Source organism: Cryptomeria japonica, unplaced genomic scaffold (genome assembly GCF_030272615.1).
Source record: "Cryptomeria japonica unplaced genomic scaffold, Sugi_1.0 HiC_scaffold_44, whole genome shotgun sequence".
In the NCBI taxonomy this organism is placed as follows: Eukaryota; Viridiplantae; Streptophyta; class Pinopsida; order Cupressales; family Cupressaceae; genus Cryptomeria; species Cryptomeria japonica.
In genome coordinates this window covers 435,936-455,562 of record NW_026728866.1, presented here as the reverse complement: position 1 = coordinate 455,562, position 19,627 = coordinate 435,936, and the positions used below count along the sequence as shown (strand labels likewise).

The window sequence follows — 19,627 nt, the reverse complement described above, 5'->3', positions numbered from 1 at the left end:
ACCTCCAGGTTCATCATGGATGAGCTCGAGGACATCAATAAGAGGGTGACTCAAAAGAATTCGAAGATGAAGTAATCTCTGGTCGAGTGAGTAACTTTAAGTTTTTTCTTGTTCTATTTTTTTTTTTGTTGTGTAGGTTTGGCCACTGTTTCCGTGGTTGTTATGTCATTGGTTACAGACTAGTTAGTGACTTCTTATGTTTGTTGTGCTCTTTAACTTTGGGTTTCGGGTCCCTGTAAAACCCGTTTATCTCAATCAAAAAAAATCCATCTATAACATTCACAAGATAAGATACCACTCGTAGTTATACGAACAACCTCACCTTATAACTATTTATATAGCAACAATAGGATTATATTTTAATTATAAATTATCAATAAGTTAAATTAACTCGAATAATTGTCCTATGTGTGGACATTACAAGTCCCAAAAAAAATTCTCATCTATAACTATTCAATCTAGTTAGAATATGTATCAAATTGATGCGAAAACTGTCTTCTTGAATGAGAACTTGGATGAAAAATTATATATGGTGTAGCCTCAATTTTTGTAAGTTATTAGGTGTGAACATGTAGTTTGCCAACAAATTACGGCTCCTACATTATTTCCTAAGAGTTGAGTTTTGATAATATGATTTTAGCATCTTTACAATTCAAATTATATACGCCATAAATCTTTTGGAGCATTTTGGAATTGCAAATAGTAACTCATATTCTCCAAGTATTGAGATTGAGTTGAAGCTATAAAAATAGGTTACAACTCCCTTATCAGTCAAGAGTAGCAAGCACAACCTCAAAGGTCATTTTCATTCTGCTGGAATGAAGTTGACCTTTCTAAAGATGGATGCTTTGCTTGGAGGATTCTAACAAAAGACAAATTAATCAAACTTGGGATTGTTGATCCTTTTTGGTGTGTTCTTTGTGGATAGGCTCAAGAGGATGTGGATCACCTTCTATTACAATGTTCCTTTGCACAGTCCTGTTGGGCTCACATCATTAATAAAATGAATTGGATTTATCCCTTATCAGAGAATCTCTGGGATATATTCACAAATTGGCCTTCACTCTATCATCAATCATTTTTTTCTTGCATCTGGAAATTCATCCCTCCTAGGATCACCTAGTGGGAAAGAAACAAGAGGATCTTTAGATAGGAACCTTCAAGCTTATCTCGGGTCTTGCAGAAAATTGAAACTTCTATTTCAGAAGTAGTAAATGCATATGTAGCAAAATCCAAATCAATCAACTCTTCGTTTTCAGATTGGGATTAAAAAATCCTTCAATCCTGGGAACACATTAATCTCCCTTTTACGGGAAGCTCTTTCCAACCCCCCAAAAGAACAATAGATAGATTAAAAATCAATTGGATTCGTCCTCTGAAAGGTAAGTTAAAGTTAAACTTTAATGGGGCAACCAAACACAATGCACGCAAAGCAGGTGGTGGGTGTGTAATTAGGGATCATAAAGGAAATATTCTTGTAGCTTCAGTACTTCCATTCCTGGATGGTTATAATAATATGGCAGAAGCACATGCCCTTCTCCAAGGTCTCTTGTTGACTAAATCCTTTCAAATTTCAAACATCTTAATTGAGGGTGACTCTTTGCATTATCAATTCTCGTAGAAAGAGAATCTTGCACAATTGGAGCATTCAATATGTGTTGCAACAAGTCTGGCTGACCGTATGTTAATATGTATAAACGTAGATAGACGTTGACCATATGTTAATATGTATAAAATTACGAATGAAACCGTATGGGCTGCAAGACAGACATGTTACATTTCCACTTGCCCTTGACTGGACTTGGTAAAAGACTCTTATGCAAGATGGTCCATTATTTTATTGTTTTAATTAAACCGAAGACAGTGGAGGGATGATAATTCAACAATAATTGGTTGACAAAATTTATTTCATTTTCTAATTTGAACTTTTCAATCACGGGATTTGTTTGACAAAACCACCAAGGACAATATAAAATTTGGATAAATATGCATAGTAAATTCTCGATACTATCCATATGGATAGATACGCGTGAACTGTTCTTATTCTATTTCAAAGACAATATCTATAAATAAGTGCAACGATTGCAAATACATCACAAAACATTCATTCGAAGAAGAATTAGACTGGTTAATCACATTCAGTATGGAGAAATTATTTCTTCTGATTTCATGCCTGCTGATGTTTACACATCAATTCTGTTCAGAAGCAGCAACATCTAATCCGGGTGGGTAAAAACTTTTGTTTGGAATCAATATAGTTGTTTCTTAGCATAGGATTGTTTTTGACATTGACGATTCTGTGTGCAACTGCAGAGTACCCATATTCGTTTATGACAGCAGATGCTCAAAAGGCAGCTTCAAGATCATATGATTACATTGTGGTTGGAGGAGGTACAGCGGGATGTCCCCTGGCAGCAACTCTCTCACAGCACTACTCTGTTTTAGTATTGGAGAGGGGAGACTCTCCTTACGGAATTCCCGATGTGGAGGATTTCAGAGGGTCTCCCACAACTAATCCCAAAGTAGCGCAGGGGTTTGTCTCAGAAGATGGAGTGCAGTTGGTACGGGCGAGAGTTTTAGGAGGCGGATCAGCCATCAACGGTGGAGTCTACAGCAGGGCGAGCACTGAATATATTCGGAAAATAAAGTGGGATGAGAAACTTGTATATGAGTCATATGAATGGGTAGAACGGTTGAATGCCTTCCAACAATACAAGCTTTCTACTTGGAATTCTGCTACCAAGGATGGGCTTCTTCAAGCTGGAGTTCTTCCTTACAACGGCCACACTTTCGATCATTTGGTTGGCACCAAGATCAGTGGCTCAATCTTTGACGAGAATGGAAAGAGACATACAGCCGCAGATCTACTCCAGTATGCAAATCCAGAAAATATTGTAGTTCTTCTCAATGCTACTGCCAGCAGAATACTCTTCAGTTTGGGATCAGGTACCAATTCATATTTTGCTTTCAGAATTCCCCTACCCTACTTTACTTTGATGAGTATTCCTTTTATTCTTTTACAAAATATTCAGAAATATATTTCATATATCCATCTATGTGTATGCATGTAATATTATCAACAATCTATATTGCAGGAAAGCAAAAGGCTAGCGGAGTGGAGTTCAGAAGCAATAATGATGGTCTCATTTATCAAATTTCACTTAATCAATTGTCAATCAATAGTGAGGTGATTTTGTCAGCAGGAAGCATAGGTAGCACTCAACTTCTCCTCTTAAGCGGAATTGGTCCAAAAAGACAACTCAAAGAAATGAATATTCCTGCTCTTTTAGATTCACCTTTTGTAGGTAAACAAGTTCAAGATAATCCTAGTGCAGCCTTTACTATAGTATCCTCGAAACCACTTGAAGATTCTTATTCACAATTAGCGGGCATTTTAGACAATTCCCAAAATTACATCGAAAGTGGTAGCCTTGTCCAACGGAATAATGGTACAAATACACAATATTTAGGTGTTCTTGATATTAAGTTGGCATTTCCCTTATCAAGGGGTGATCTTTGGCTTAAAAGCGTAGACCCTCGAGATAACCCCTATGTTCGTTACAACTACTATTCACACTCTCTTGATCTACAAAGATGTGTGAAAGGTATAAAAGTAATGGTTAATCTGAGTATGTCATCTTCTATCCAAGAGTTTGCATTTACTGATAGTGGAAATTCCAAAACACTCCAATTCCTTGGAATAGCATTACCAAAGAATCAATCAAATGATGATGCCTTGGCGAAGCTTTGCAAAGAGGCACTAGGCACATTTAACCATTATCATGGAGGTTGTCAAGCTGGTTTAGTGGTTAATGAAAGATATCTGGTGAAAGGTGTTGATAATCTCAGAGTTGTGGATGGCTCAATTTATAAGGATTCCCCTGGTACCAACCCACAAGCCACAACCATGATGCTTGGAAGGTATTTATTTTTATTAAAAATTTTATTGCATTATTTCTTTTTCGATTCTCAAAAAATATAACATTAACAATACATTTTGATCATGCAATATGTGCAGGTATATGGGAATTCATATCCTTCAAGAACGCACAATCTCTTAAAAATATGAGAAGACCATGTTGAAATAATTGGCACACTTGTTGTGCTCACATTCATTTATCATAGAACTAAATAATACCAAACATGGTAATGTTTTTGATAAAGTGTGAAATTGTAAATAATTCAATTTACCTCTCATTTCCTATCAATATAAATATTTTCCAAGATAGCACATTGTTATGAAATTTACAAGAATAAATTTAATTTGAGCTTTGATTAACTTTCATACAAAAGTGCACTTTCTTTTTTAATTGAATTGATATTATAACAAAAATACATGTTCCAAGGTTTTATGAATAAAGGAATGCATAATTTTTCTTATAATTTATTGTTATATGATGATGTAAATGTAGAAGTGTTTAATTTGGTATTTATTTTTTACACTATATAGTACTTCTTTTTTTGTTTTGTTGGTTTAATTATAAGTTATGGTGAGATGTATGTTTTTTAAGAAAATCATGTTAAATAAATTTACAAAATGAACATGTGAAAAGGATAAAATTATTACAATATCACTTCTTGGCCAAAATGTTTGTGCATAACATAACTAAAATGAATTGTACAATAGTATGATCACAAATTCTGCATACCCATGCCATTTGTCATTTAGTTTTATGCCTATTTTGAACAAATATATTAATTCAGATACCCAATCGCAAATGACACAATAGTGTGTGAATTTGGGCTCATTTTACTAGCCTCATGACCTATTTGTAAACACAAATATCTATATAACCCTAGCATTAAATAATATATTAACAATAGACACGCCACTAAATTCATTTTACCTACATTGTTATCTCACTTCTCTAAACATATACCTCCATTTCGGTTCTTTCTACCTAGATCTAACTTATATTCTATATCAAGGCAACTACATAATTGTAAACTTGTCTCTTTCCAATTTGAATTTAAAATTTCATATTTTTGGTACATCAACCTCCTTTGTCCATGTAAAAGTAAAGATCTACGCTAGAAGCATTTATGAAGGAATTGTCAACTTCACAAGCTAAAAGTGATATTTATATTTTAAATTTCAAATTAACTTAAAATAATGAAGAAATTTTAACGTAAGTTATGTTTATAATTTTTATTTTTATAAATATTAACATGATATATTTTTTAAGAAATTTTAGAATAAAATTTGAATGCTTAATTACACACACACACACACACACACACACACACACACACACACACACACACAGATATATATATATATATATATATATATATATACAATGGAACGTCACAAAAAAAGGAGAAACACGTTTTCAAGGAAGAGTATCCCAATACTTATAATTGGATCGCAATGGTGTTCCACATAGTAAATTTAATATTTTCCTCTTGGGAATAGTTTATAAGGTTACAAGTCCATGCAAAAAAAATTATTTTTTTGGCAACTATATTATAGATGGATTTAGTTTGATGGAGATTGACTCTTTCATCCAACTTGTCTTTGATAGAGGTAGGTCGTTTACAATAGTTTCTTCATTTCTTAATGCCACGGATACGGATAAAATATGTTCCATTCGATAGTGCTATCTTTAATGCTCTATCTAAACTAAATTGGTGAAGGTTGTTCCATTCGATAGTGCTTATGAAGTTTGGAAATGATTGAAAAACATAGGTATGAAGGAAATTACAGAGATAAACTAGCTAACATGCAGACTGCAATATGAGAACTTAAGGATGAAAGAAGGTGAAGACATAACAAGTTATTTTCAGAATGTTTACTGTGTAGTGAATGACATCAAAGATCTTAGCGACACCTTGGATGATAAGGATATGATGGAAAATATTATGAGGACTTTACTAGAGTGTTACAATGACAAGATTTCTTCCATTGAAGAAACCTATGATCCCTCCAAGTTCACCAGGGAATGATTGTATGGCACCTTGACTACATTCGGGATGAGGAAGTTTGGCAAAGACAAAGCAATAACTGAGATAGCCTTTGAAACCCCAAAAGATATGGATGAAAATTCAGATGATGAGATCCTAGATGAAATGGAAGCAAAAATTTGTAAGAAAGGTAAAGAGAGGAACCAACAAGTATAAAGGTGTGTTACCTATTAAATTTTTTAAGTGTGGAAAGATTGGTCATTATGCATCTAGATGTCCAAACAGAGGAACAACACAAAAGTTTAAAGAAAATAAAGAAAATTCAATAAGAAATCCTATTATGTTAAAGATGATGTTGGTATTTCCGATGATGAGTCAGAAGTGTTGGCATTGGATTGTCATTGATGTGAATAGATATAGTAGTGGGTGGAGATGTAGGAGGATTAGTGCCCCAGAGGAAGATTAGATTCATTGAGATGGTGGTGTATCATACTAGCAATTAGTTGAGTAGATTTGATTGTACATGTGCAAGTTGTACAAGAATGTAGCTAGTAAAGGCATTTAGTCTAAGGCCACAAAGAAGACAATTGGGAGTTTTCTTGGTCGTGGAATTAGACAAAGAAGACATGGGTCATAAAGTGGTGAAGGCATTGGACAAACTGGAATAGCTCAGAAAAAGTGTAGTTGCAGTAATACATAATACATCGTGTTAGTGACACAATGTTACAGGGATAGTATAATACATCATGTTATCACTATCATTGTTTTGTGGTCAAAACTCCACATTGACCAAAGGTAGTTGGGTATGTGCAGGTTCATGGTGGGCCAAACATGCCCTTAAGTGGCAATGAAAAAAACAAAACAGAGTTAGGCAACTTGACATAAAAATTTGAATAAGCTACCAAAATTATTTCAAAAATATGTAAGAATAGAATTTGTATCAAATTGAATCTGGTTTCTAATCTAATAGTTCTTTTTAAAAAAATTAAAAATCTATTTGACTAAAATTTGAAATTTCAATGCAGCAATACATAAATTTGAAGGAAAAGGTAAGAAGCGAGTGTCTGTCAGACCATCCTAATCACAATCAAATCATAAAAATATTTTATAATATTTTAGTATAAGTAGGAGACTCATGTCTGGATGTGATACATAATTTTTTGTATTTTTTTTTATATAAATAATTAATTATGATTTTTTTAATATAACTTTTTAAAAACATAAAACACTCGTATGTTTGAGCACCATAACTTGGTCAAAACTTTATGAAATTCAATTTCTCTTTTTTCTAATCCTATAATATATAAAGAATAGAATGTGACGCATGTTTCTGATTCAAAAAATGTGATACCGTTAGAAATTTATAGATATTTTTCAATCGACCTATCAATTAGAACTTTAGTAAGAATATCACCACTTTTTGGCCCCTCGTGGTCCTGCACATACCCAGTTGTGAAACTGTGACAAGAGATAAGAAAAGTGCATAACAAACTATGTTTGGGATTACCGCTATTTCACAGGTCAATGTTTTCAGCTAACCAAGCTAGCTGCGAAACTGCAACATGAGAAAGTAGAAGTGCATAACACGTGGAGAATGTTATCCCTATTTTTCGATCAACTCTCTGCATTGACCAAAGGAAGATCTGAAACTGCGATAAGCGCATAACACGCAATTTCACTATTTCATGGTTCAACTCTTGGCGTTGACGAAGGTAGCTATGAGACTGTGAAAAGGCATGTGTATCAAATGAGATCTTTTAGTCTGAACATCAAACAAGAAGAAGAGAAAATGTTGGGTAGATTTGTAGCTGAAAATATATTTTCAAAAGTAGAGGTTGGATGAAAAGTCAAATTTTATTGCAGAGATTGTTGAGAAAAGAAAGAAGAGTCATTTAATGTGGACGCCTGCAAATCTGAAATGAAAAGACAAGAAGAAAAAAAATTGTAGCTGAAACTCTTTATTTTTTAATTTCTCTTTTGGAGGGAAAACTGGGTGTGCCTTTATTAACAAAAAAGAAGTGAAGTAAGTAGGCGTCAAATGAAAAACAAGGAGAGAAAGTGTTGTTGGCATGAAAGTAAATAATCTCTACAAGAGTGAAGGAAAGAGAACAAATAATCTCTACAAGGCTACTAGAATGGAGTTCACAAGAATTAATGATGCCCTAGCTTATCAAGTGTCACTTAATCAATCGTAGACCAATAGTGAGGTGATTTTGCCAACAAGAAGCATAGGTAGCCCATAAATTCAATTCTTAAGTAAAATCAGTCCAAGAAAACAACTTAAAAAATTCAATATTACAATTCTTTTAGATTTGCCTTCAAAAAGAAAACATGTTCAAGATAATACAAGTACAAGATTCACTATAGAATCTCGAAAACCACTTTAATTTGCTTATACATCGGCAGTGAGCATTGTAGACAATTCACAACTCTACATCAAGAGTTGTACCTTTATCTAAGAAAGTAATGCCACAAATATAAAACATTCCGCTTACGTAAGGTTTATCCTTTATGCTAAGTGCTCATTATACAAGGGAATAGACTATTTATATTTATTTGCCCGTGAGCTTGAAATCATTTTAAGCGGAGGCCGACGTTAAATTCTTTAAATCTCAAAAAAGTTCAAGATAATCCTAGTGATGGCTTCACTATAGTATCCTCAAACCCACTTGAATATTCTTATACACAAGAAGTGGGGATTTTAGACAATTCATAAAATTACATCGAAAGTGGTAGCCTTATCCAATGGAATAATGGCACAAATACACAATATTTAGTTGTTCTTGATATTAGGTTGGCATTTCCCTTATCAAGGGGTGACCTTTGGCTGAAAAGTGTAGATCCTCGAGATAATCCCTGTGTTCGTTACAGCTACTATTCGCACTCTCTTGATCTACAAAAATGTGTGAAAGGTATAAAAGTAATGGTTAATCTAAGTATGTCATCTTCTATTCAAGAGTTTGCATTTATTGATAGTGGAAATTTCTGGAAACACTTCAATTCCTCAGAATAGCATTACCAAAGAATCAATCAAATGATGATGCCTTGGCCAAGCTCTGAAAAGAAGCACTGGGGACATTTTACCATTATGATGGAAGTTGTCAAGCAGGTTTAGTGGTTAATAAAAGATATATGGTGAAAGGTGTTGATAATCTCAGGGTTGTGGATGGCTCGATCTATAAGGATTTCCTTGGTACCAACCCACAAGCCAAAACCATGATGCTTGAAAGGTATTTATTTAGCTTAATAATTTAATTGGATTATTTATTTTTTAATTCTCTCATTATATAACATTAACGGTACATGTTGATCATGCAATATGTGCAGGTATATGGGAATTCATATCCTTCAAGAACGTACAATCTCTCAAAATTTTGAGAAGACCATGCTGAAATAATTGGAACACTAGTTGTACTTTCATTCATTTATCATCTAGAACTAAATAATACCAAACATGGTAATGTATTTGATAAAGTGTGAAATTGTAATTTCAATTTTACCTCTTACATCTTATGAATATAAATACTTTCCAAGATAGCACATTGTAATGAAATTTACAAGAATAATTAAATTTGAGTTTCAATTAGCTTTCATACAAAAGTGCACTTTCTTTATAAATTAAATTCATATTATAACAAAAATGCATGTTGTAAGGTTTTATAAATAAAGAGATGCATATTATGAGGATGTAAATGTACAAGTGTTTGATTTGGTAATTATGTTTTACACTATATAGTACTTACTTTTATTGTTTTGCTGGTTTATTTAAATGTTATGGTGATATGTATATTTTTTAAAAGATAAATTATTTATCATATTAAATAAATTTGCAAAATCAACATGTGAAAAAGATAAAATTCTTAAAATATCACTTCTTGGCCAAAATGTGTGTGCATAGCATAAGTAAAGTTAATTGTACAATAGCATAATGGAAAAATTTTCATACCCATGTCATTTCTCATTTAATTTTATCCCTATTTTGAGCTAATATATTAACACAAATACACAATCACAAATGACACAATGTTGTGTGAATTTGGGCTCATTGTACTAGCCTCATTATCTATTTCTAAGCACAAATATCTCTATACATTTATCATTGAACAATCTATTCACAATAGACACAACACTAAATTCATTTTAACTACCCAACTATCACACTTCTCTAATCATATACCTCCATTTAGTTGTTTCTACCTTGATCTAACTTGTATTCTATATCAAACCAAGTACAAAATTGTACGCTTGTCCCTTTCTAATTTGAATTTCAAATTTCACATTTTTGGCAAAACAACCTCCTTAATCTATGTAAAAGTAAAGATCTATGCTAGACACTTCTATAAATGAAATTTCAATGTAGGTTATGTTTGGTGACACTTATACTGCATTATTTTTCATGTAAAACCCTAGATTTCCATTTTTTGAATACCAAACTCTAGTTATAATCCTTATAATTTCCAAGATGTCACATTTGATACTTGAATGTAAATATGGTGGACTTTTACATCATTTATATACTGTACAAGACAATTGATCTCCTCAAAGGTGTAGTTGCACAAGAAGGAAATTTGAATATGATCGGTGTACAGTTGGTACTGTAATCATCATTGTAGCACATCCCTATAACCCTTTTAAAGTTACACATGAAATTGCATTTCCTTGGAGCCTTTCTAATGTTGGTTGTCATGCAACCCAATGAGACATGATACAAATAAAGAAATGTATATAATCAAAATAGGGATCCACTATGCAATGGGTGTGTTTTGGGTTAGATTATGTGTTTAACATTTGTGGTTATATTTCTTCTAACTATTTAGGGAATTCTCCATTGATTTATTAGAGATAGAAGTGAAGGCCATTTTATCTACCTCAATAATTCATTAAAATGTTCCGTATATGATTATAAATTGGTTAAAAGCTTCCCTTGAATTTGATATCCATGGTGCTTAGTAAGAGGTATATATTTTGGGATTCAAAACTAAAAAAAAATTGTGACCAACACTATCAAGATCTAATAGATTTGGATAGACGGAAATGTGCTCTAGTTAGGACAATGGATCCTTCAGGGTATAACTTTTATTCTCCCTATTTTTATACCCTACAAGAGTGTATAGTTTAGGTTATCCCTTAGTGTGCTGAAATCCCTAATTATACCTCATTAAAATAAAATAAATTAACACTTATTTTTTACCCCCAAGATCACCCTAGAATGTGAGGGGAGAACACACACAAGTAATAGTTTGGAATTGAACTTAGACACTTGGTCATTATAAAACCCAAATCAAAGTGTATGGTTAATTTAACTCCTCAAATTCAACTCTAATAAAGTAAGAAAATATATGATACACATTAAAAAAAGGGGGGGGTTTGATAAAAGTAATATTCTTCTAATGTTGTATAAACCATAAGTTAGTATTTTTTAGTAAATATCTATGTCATATGAACCTACAAGTTATATTTTGAGATATCTTCAATATAATCTAATTCATAACACCAAAAAAATTAGTCGTGCAATTACCTAAAACTAAGGCTAGAAAGATAAAGAAGTGACATATTTACCAACATATAGGGCATATATGGTAAAATAGGCACATGTATCACAAAATTAGCACATACAATATGGAAGTTGTAGAAATATCATAGACTAGGAAACATGCATTATAAATTATGCACAAGTTCCAAGGAAATTCACATGTGTCATAGTTGCGTTTTTGCCTTCAAACTAACCCTTGACTATGTAAGCCAAATGTTAAATCTTACAATGGAAGAAAACATGCATTAGATAATATCCTAATATAACACACAAGAAGGAGAGCATTAGAAAAATAGTGATGAAGCCAAATGATAAATAAATAAAAACAAGAAACACTAACAAAATACCTAACAAATGGCAATAAAACAATAATGAAGCAAAAACCACTGAACAAGGAAAAACTAGAAATTAAAAAGGAACAGCTTAGGATAAAACCTTAAAAAAAAACCTACATAGAAATCATGTTATCACAAGAAATGAGATAAAAGGTACAAGTCGTCATGGCTAGAAACAACCTAGCTCAAGCAAATGAACAAAATGGCACATCAACCAAACATGCAAAGGAGCTAAAGGGGGTATAAGCTATTATTTTTAAAATAATATTAATGAAACTAGCCATCCATGAGAACAAGCCGCTATAAAGGAGCCTTTTTTAAATTATATGCAAATTAGAAGGAATGTTTTGTAAAGTAAATGTTGATAGTGGTTACAAAAGAAACATCAATTACTAGTAAATAAATATTTCTTAATGGGTTTGCAAATGGGTTTATATAAAAATGAGATCATATGTGATGGTACACCTATGGATGCATCTCATCTCTTGTTGGGAATGTTGTAACACTTTGATGTGTTTAATACCCTAAAAATTTACTAAGGTGAATCCCAATCGAAAAACCAACTAATTTTCTTACGCGAATCCCACTCCATCTTGAAGATTCCAAATTTCTTTATCTACACAAAATATGCCATATTTTCCATCAAACCATGGGAGATGACCTCCAAGCCATAGGACTAAAGATAGGCCACCCCTAAGTTGGAAGACTAGAGATAAACTAGGTTACACTCAAGCACACTCATCCAACATGCAAAATAAAGGGAAACATCATGAATACACCCTTCCAAGACCGATAGCTTCCATCCAATTTAGCCCATTCTTCTAATAATACCAAGGGTACTCATGCCCCTTCCTTCCATAATGTCTATGCACATATACTACCAACACATTTCCTTTCATATGAACAAGGGGTACTCATACCCCTAGAAATTTAATACCCAATCCTACAAAACATGCACTAAGGGTACTCATACACTTTCTATTGCTTGCTCTTCATGAGAGGAGTTCTCAACCAGCTATATTGGTCGCTCCTCTCTAAGCCTCAAGGTTTCTCTTCCCTCCCAAGGGTGACCATTTCCTTCACACCCTCGGAAACACAACACCAACATTTGCAATGCATGGGATAATGTAAAAACACGCATACACATGCTCGCTAAACATTAACACATTCACAATGCATGAGATAACACAAGAACACATTTGATGTATGCTCACTAAAAAATTGTGCATTGTTGTATATCTACAACATTAAATTAACAAGGATTTACACATTGTCATATATCTACAACATTAAATTAACAAGGAGTTATGTCCACCTACCTCCAACTATTAGTATTCAATGTGCAAAAATAAGGCCCTCTAACTTTTTGCAATCTCCTCCTCTTTCTCTAGCACCCCCCAAGCAAGTATACTTTCAAACTTAAAAACCAAAATCATAAGCCTCCTCTCTCCCTCCAGCCTCTTCTTAACTCCCTTTTCCCGTTTCTTTGAATTCCACATTAGTAGTGGAAGGTGATAAATGTCACCTGCTCGTTCTTTTACATTTCCTTTCCCCAAGCGCTGTAACTTTCCTAAACTGGGAGTTTTTTGGAGAAATAAGGTTGTTCTTAGGGTTTATTACATATGAAAGTGAAGGGAGATATTTGATCGGTTACTCTACCCCACAACTTCTTGCAATAGATTTGGTGCTACCCATACAAAGATGCAACTTTTGCCACTATGCAAAAAGTTAGTTTTGAAAGGAGCTATCATGTCTAAGAAGGTAGTTTCTATCCTTGGTTAGGTCCCCAACCCATTAAAAGTAGAAAAACTATACATCCCATATTCCATTTTCCCCTTCAAAATTCTCCCCAAAAATAACCTACGAGTTCACATTACAAAGAGTTGGCTTAAGCTCCACTATCCAAGGCACACTTTGCTTGTTGAGATTAAAGAGATTGCTTAATTCTTTGGAAAAGGTAGTTATACAATCAATTACACATTACACACTCAAAGAAATTGCACTTGTTAAGACACTTGGCACATGATGATTCACACATCTACACCTTGGTAATCTTAAAGAGGCAAATCTCATAATGATTCCATTGTTGCAAAGATAACTTTCTAATGGGAGGTGACAAGAACATAATGGAACCTACCTCCTATGAGAAATGGGAAAAGAATAGAGGGCTATGGATGGAGATTATTGATGGGGTCCTTGTTTCATATCTTGAGAGGCTTCATGGCAATGATCTGAAAGTGACAGAGGATTTTGTGAATGGTTTGGAGAAAGGCATCCTCACGATGTTTGGAGTGGAGTTTAGAAATGATGAAACCTTTGTTGCAGAGATATCTTCTTTGCAGATGGAAGGCAACAATTTCTATAGAGAAATGAAGGCGGTGAAAGAAGCCATTGCGGCTTTCTTTGACAAAGATAGCGAGAGGAAATGGGTGAAAAATATGAAGGATGGCGACTATAGCAAGAAGGACCTGAAATTACTTTGGGCGGAGATGGCCGCAGTGATTATGAGGTACATTACTCTTGATGGATGTTATGCCAGCATTTTCTCTTACCACTTTATTATATTAAACCATTTAGGGCACAACAAAAGAATTTCTTTGTCTTTCTATCTATTATCTTCTCTTGAAAATAGCTTGGTGAATCATGCCAAAAATGGTGATAACCCTGTTCTGCATGAGTGATGCAAAGGCTCATGTCCATGACTAAAATCATCCCTTCATATCAGGTTAAAACACATATAAATTTCTTTTGTAGCAACACTCACCTAAACACACCTCAAACACATAGGTTTTCTCAAACCACTAGGCTACACAAACCACCAAAAGTAAACATCAACTTCACAAACTCAATCCAATCCTCGGAATACATTTCATTAGGCTAATTATATATGTCTAAGGACAAATTGAGACTCAAAAACACACAGACTTCGCCAAACCCTTATACCCTACTCACACAAACCACTTCCCTATGAGGATGCAACTTGTCCATAAACTCATGTCACAATGCCAAACTCTACAAGTCAATACCTTTAGACACTTTGGGATTATAATTTTCACATTAAAAGATGACACATGGCCACCAAGAACATAAAAAAATCATATAACAGTTTTTTGCAACATTCTCGTAGCAGTAGTGACCGGAACTCACATAGACATGGTAGTTTTTAGAAATTGACTCATTTGACCCCTAAAATCATAAGATGAATTTTTCTGATAAGAAGGAATTTTGTTCACAACATCATAATATATCCATACAACAAGTTTCAAGTCCTTATTCTACCATACATAGTTGTACCAACACATTTTCTAACTACAAATCTGATAAACCATTTTCTGAACAAGCTGCTTTCACAAAAATGATCATAACTTGCTCTTTTTTAGATTAAATTCCATCAGAATTGAAAAAACTAAAAGTAGACTCAATTTTATTTCCATAAATGTGACATTTTAACAATAATCCTTCCATAAAAAATATTACAAAGCTTTGTAACACACAGGAATCAGATTTTTACCAAACTCTACCATTGTCAAATAAGCATTTTGACATCATTTTGCACATGCCAACCTTAACTTAAGACCCTGAAACAAAAAAAAAATGAAAATAATTGCTATTTTCCTCCATTCCACCAAATATTATCCTTTGATCAACGTGAAATGGAGGTTTATTACATTTTCAAAGTCATGGTTTACCCTACCTAGGGTTTTTAACAGTTTTTACAAAATTTGGTATATCTCTTCCAAAACTTAATGAAAAGAAATGAAACCAAAACCAAAATATTGTGGATTCACCCCAATATCATTCTCAAGTGATCTCAAATGCTAATTAATAAGTTTCCAAGAAGAAAAAACAACTGATATTAGACTGTCACATTGAGAATACTCAGAAAATTGCAGGAAACCTCAAAGTTTTATTGATTTTCTTCTTTCAATACACACCAACCCCTCATGATCTTACCATCCCTGGTTTTATAAGCCTTTTACAACCTCTTTTGATAGCTATAAATAATACCCAAACCCCAAATTACAAGATTCGGGGCCACCAAATATGAAGAAGTCTAAAACTGGAAAAATTGGGAAACCAAGGGAAAGTAGAAGGAAATAAAGCTAGAAATCCCCATTAACATTGAACAGGGGGAATAGGGGGATACCCAAAATATTCTTATTTGGGTACTCTCCTTAGCAGCACTGTCAAAAGCCAGGAGAATTTCTTTCTTTGGGTCAGTAAGAAGATTAATTTGTTAAAGGATGGAATTAAAGATATCATTAAGAATTTCACTGAGACGCCCATGGAAAGAAAGACAGATAAACTTCTCTGAATGACACGGGAACACAAAGAAGATGTAAAGACCATGAAAACAGATCAAGAATCGAGGACTCGTCAGTTGGAGATTAGCTTATAAGAAATTAAGGGTAATCTGAAGAACCTAGTGGATATCAGCAGGGAAGCCATGAATAACAGTGTTCGGGGTCTTTAAAAGGTAAATGAGATGATAGCGGATCAAAGAGCTTAGTCCAACACAAGCATTCCATCCTTTTACATCAAACAGAAGAAGAGAATCCAGGAACCAAACTTGCAGGGTACGAGACTTCAAACCACCACACGTCCCTATACAAGGACTAGAAGCAAGAACCAGGAGAATAATACCTCCAAGGTTCATCATGGATGAGCTTGAGGACATCAATAAGAGGGTGAATCAAAAGATATCAGAGATGAAGTAATCTCTGGTTGAGTGAGTTTTAGGTTTTTTCTTGTTCTATTCTTTTTGTGTTGTTGTGTGGGCTTGGCCACTATTTTTGTGGTTCTTATGTCATTGGTTAAAAACTGGTTAGCGACTTCTTATTTTTTTGTGCTCTTTAAATTTGGATTTTGGGTTCCTATAAAACCCATTTACTCAATCAAAAAAATCCATCTATAACATTCACAAGATAAGATGCCACTTGTAGTTATAGGGACAACCTCACCTTATAACTATTTATATAGCAACAATAGGATTATATTTTAATTATAAATTGTCAATAAGTTAAATTAACTCGCATAATTGTCCTATGTGTGGACATTACAAGTCCCAAAAAAATTTCTCATCTATAACTATTCAATCTAGTTAGAATATGTATCAAATTGATGTGAAAAGTGTCTTCTTGAATGCGAATGTGGATGAAAAATTATATATGGTGTAGCCTCAATTTTTTAAAGTTATTAGATGTGAACATCTAGTTTGCCAATCAATTTGGCCTCCTAGGTTATTTCCTAAGAGTTGAGTTTTGATAATTTTATTTGAGCATCTTTACAATTCAAATTATATACACCATCAATCTTTTGGAGCATTTTGGAATTGCAAATTGTAACTCATATTCTCCAAGTATTGAGATTGAGTTGAACCTGTAAAAATAGGTTACAACTCCCTTATCAGTCAAGAGCAGCAAGCACAACCTCAAAGGTCATTTTCATTTTGCTGGAATGAAGTTGTCCTTCCTAAAGATGGATGCTTTGCTTGGAGGATTCTAACAAATGACAAATTAGTCAAACTTGGGATTGTTGATCCTTTTTGGTGTGTTTTTTGTGGGTAGGCTCAAGAGGGTGTGGATCACCTTCTATTACAATGTTCCTTTGCATAGTCCTGTTGGGCTCACATCGTTAATAAATTGAATTGGTTTTCTCTCTTATCAGGGAATCTCTAGGATATATTCACAAATTGGCCTTCACTCTATCATCAATCATTTTTTTCTTACATTTGGAAATTCATCCCTCCTATGATCACTTAGTGGGAAAGAAACAAGAGGATCTTTAGAAAGGAACCGTCAAGCTTATCTCGAGTCTTGCTAAAAATCAAAACTTCTATTTTAGAAGTAGTACATGCATATGTAGAAAAATCCAAATCAATCAACTCTTCATTTTCAGATTGGGATTAAAAAATCCTTCAATCCTAGGAACACATTAATCTCCCTTTTACAAAATGGCTTAATGCCTTCAAATATGATTTATAATGACCTCAAATGGTCCCTTGGACCTTATACAACCTTAACACAACATTGAAAACAAAAAATAAAATAAAAAATTTCATGATGCTTTTCAAGGCCTAGGTGTTGCTGAACCAATGAGGGGCTAATCATGCTCACCATGGAATATGCTAAGGAGCTTGGGGTTAAACCCTCACGACCGGTTAAACCCCCCAAATCTCCCTCCAACAATGTTGTTCATTATGTGTCGGATACGAAGATGGACGAAGAAGATTCTGGTATGGCTATGGAAGGGTGAGAACTCAATGTCTCGGATGATTTGATATACCGTCCCTCTCAGGAGGAATGCCCCCAATGAAATATTACACCTGGCACTGGAAGAAACAGAAGAAAAAAACACCCCATATGGGCTGCCAATAAGTATAAAAACCCAAACCCCAAATTGCAAGATTTGGGGCTGCTGAATACGAAGAAGTCTAAAACTAGAAAAATTGGGGAAACCAACGAAAAGTAGAAGGAAATAAAGTTGGAAATCCCCATTGACATTGAACAAGGGGAATGGGGGGTACCCAAAAAGATTCTAATTTTTTTACTCTCCTTAGCAGTGCTGTCAAAAGCCAGGAGAATTGCTTTCTTTGGGTCAGTAAGGAGATTAATTTGTTAAAGGATGGAATTAAAGATATCATTAATACTTTCACCGAGACGCCCATGGAAAGCAAGATGCATAAACTTCTCTGAATGACACAGGAACTCACAGAAGATGTAAAGACCATGAAAATAGATCAGGAATCAAGGATTGGTCAATTGGAGATTATCTTGAAAGAAATTAAGGGTAATCTGAAGAACCTAGTGGATATTAGCGCTCGGGGTCTTAAAAAGGTAAATGTGATGATAGCAGATCAAAGAGCTCAGTCCATCACAAGCATTCCCTCCTTTGTCATCAAATAGAAGAAGAAAATCCAGGAACCAAACTTGCAGGGTACGAGACTTCAAACCACCACAGGTCCCTATACAAGGACTAGAAGTAGGAACCAGGAGAATAATACGTCCAGGTTTATCATGGATGAGCTCGAGGACATCAATAAGAGGGTGATTCGAAAGAATTCGGAGATGAAGTAATCTCTAGTCTAGTGAGTTTTAGGTTTTTTCTTGTTCTATTTTGTTTTTTGTTGTGTGGGCTTGGCCACTGTTTTCATGGTTGTTATGTCATTTGTTACAGACTGGTTAGCGACTTCTTGTTTTTGTTGTGCTCTTTAACTTTGGGTTTCGGGTCCTTGTAAAACCCATTTATCTCAATCAAAAAAAATACATCTATAACATTCACAAGATAAGATGCCACTCATAGTTATAGGGACAACCTCACCTTATAACTATCTATATAGCAACAATATTAGTATATTTTAATTATAAATTGTCAATAATTTAAATTAACTCGCATAATTGTCCTATGTGTGGACATTACAAGTCCCAACAAATTTTCTCATCTATAACTATTCAATCTAGTTAGAATATGTATCAAATTGATGTGAAAACTGTCTTCTTGAATGAGAACTTGGATGAAAAATTATATATGGTGTAGCCTCAATTTTTGTAAGTTATTAGGTGTGAACATCTAGTTTGCCAGCCTATTAGGCCTCCTACATTATTTCCTAAGAGTTGAGTTTTGATAATTTGATTTTAGCATCTTTACAATTCAAATTATATACGCCATCAATCTTTTGGAGCATTTTGGAATTGCAAATCGTAACTCATATTCTCCAAGTATTGAGATTGAGTTGAAGCTGGAAAAATATGTTACAACTCCCTTATCAGTCAAGAGCAGCAAGCACAACCTCAAAGGTCATTTTCATTTTGCTGGAATGAAGTTGTCCTTCCTAAAGATGGATGCTTTTCTTGGA

At 33.9% G+C, this 19,627-nt stretch overlaps 1 protein-coding gene across 1 annotated transcript; it reads left to right on the top strand.

Annotated features, from left to right (window-relative positions):
- The first annotated feature begins 2,143 nt into the window (after positions 1-2,143).
- Positions 2,144-4,061, top strand: LOC131862537 (protein HOTHEAD-like). The gene is made up of 4 exons (XM_059215011.1): positions 2,144-2,225; positions 2,314-2,946; positions 3,096-3,921; positions 4,019-4,061. The coding sequence occupies exons 1-4, from the start codon at positions 2,144-2,146 to the stop codon at positions 4,059-4,061; spliced, it is 1,584 nt and encodes a 527-aa protein (XP_059070994.1).
- The last annotated feature ends 15,566 nt before the right edge of the window (positions 4,062-19,627 follow it).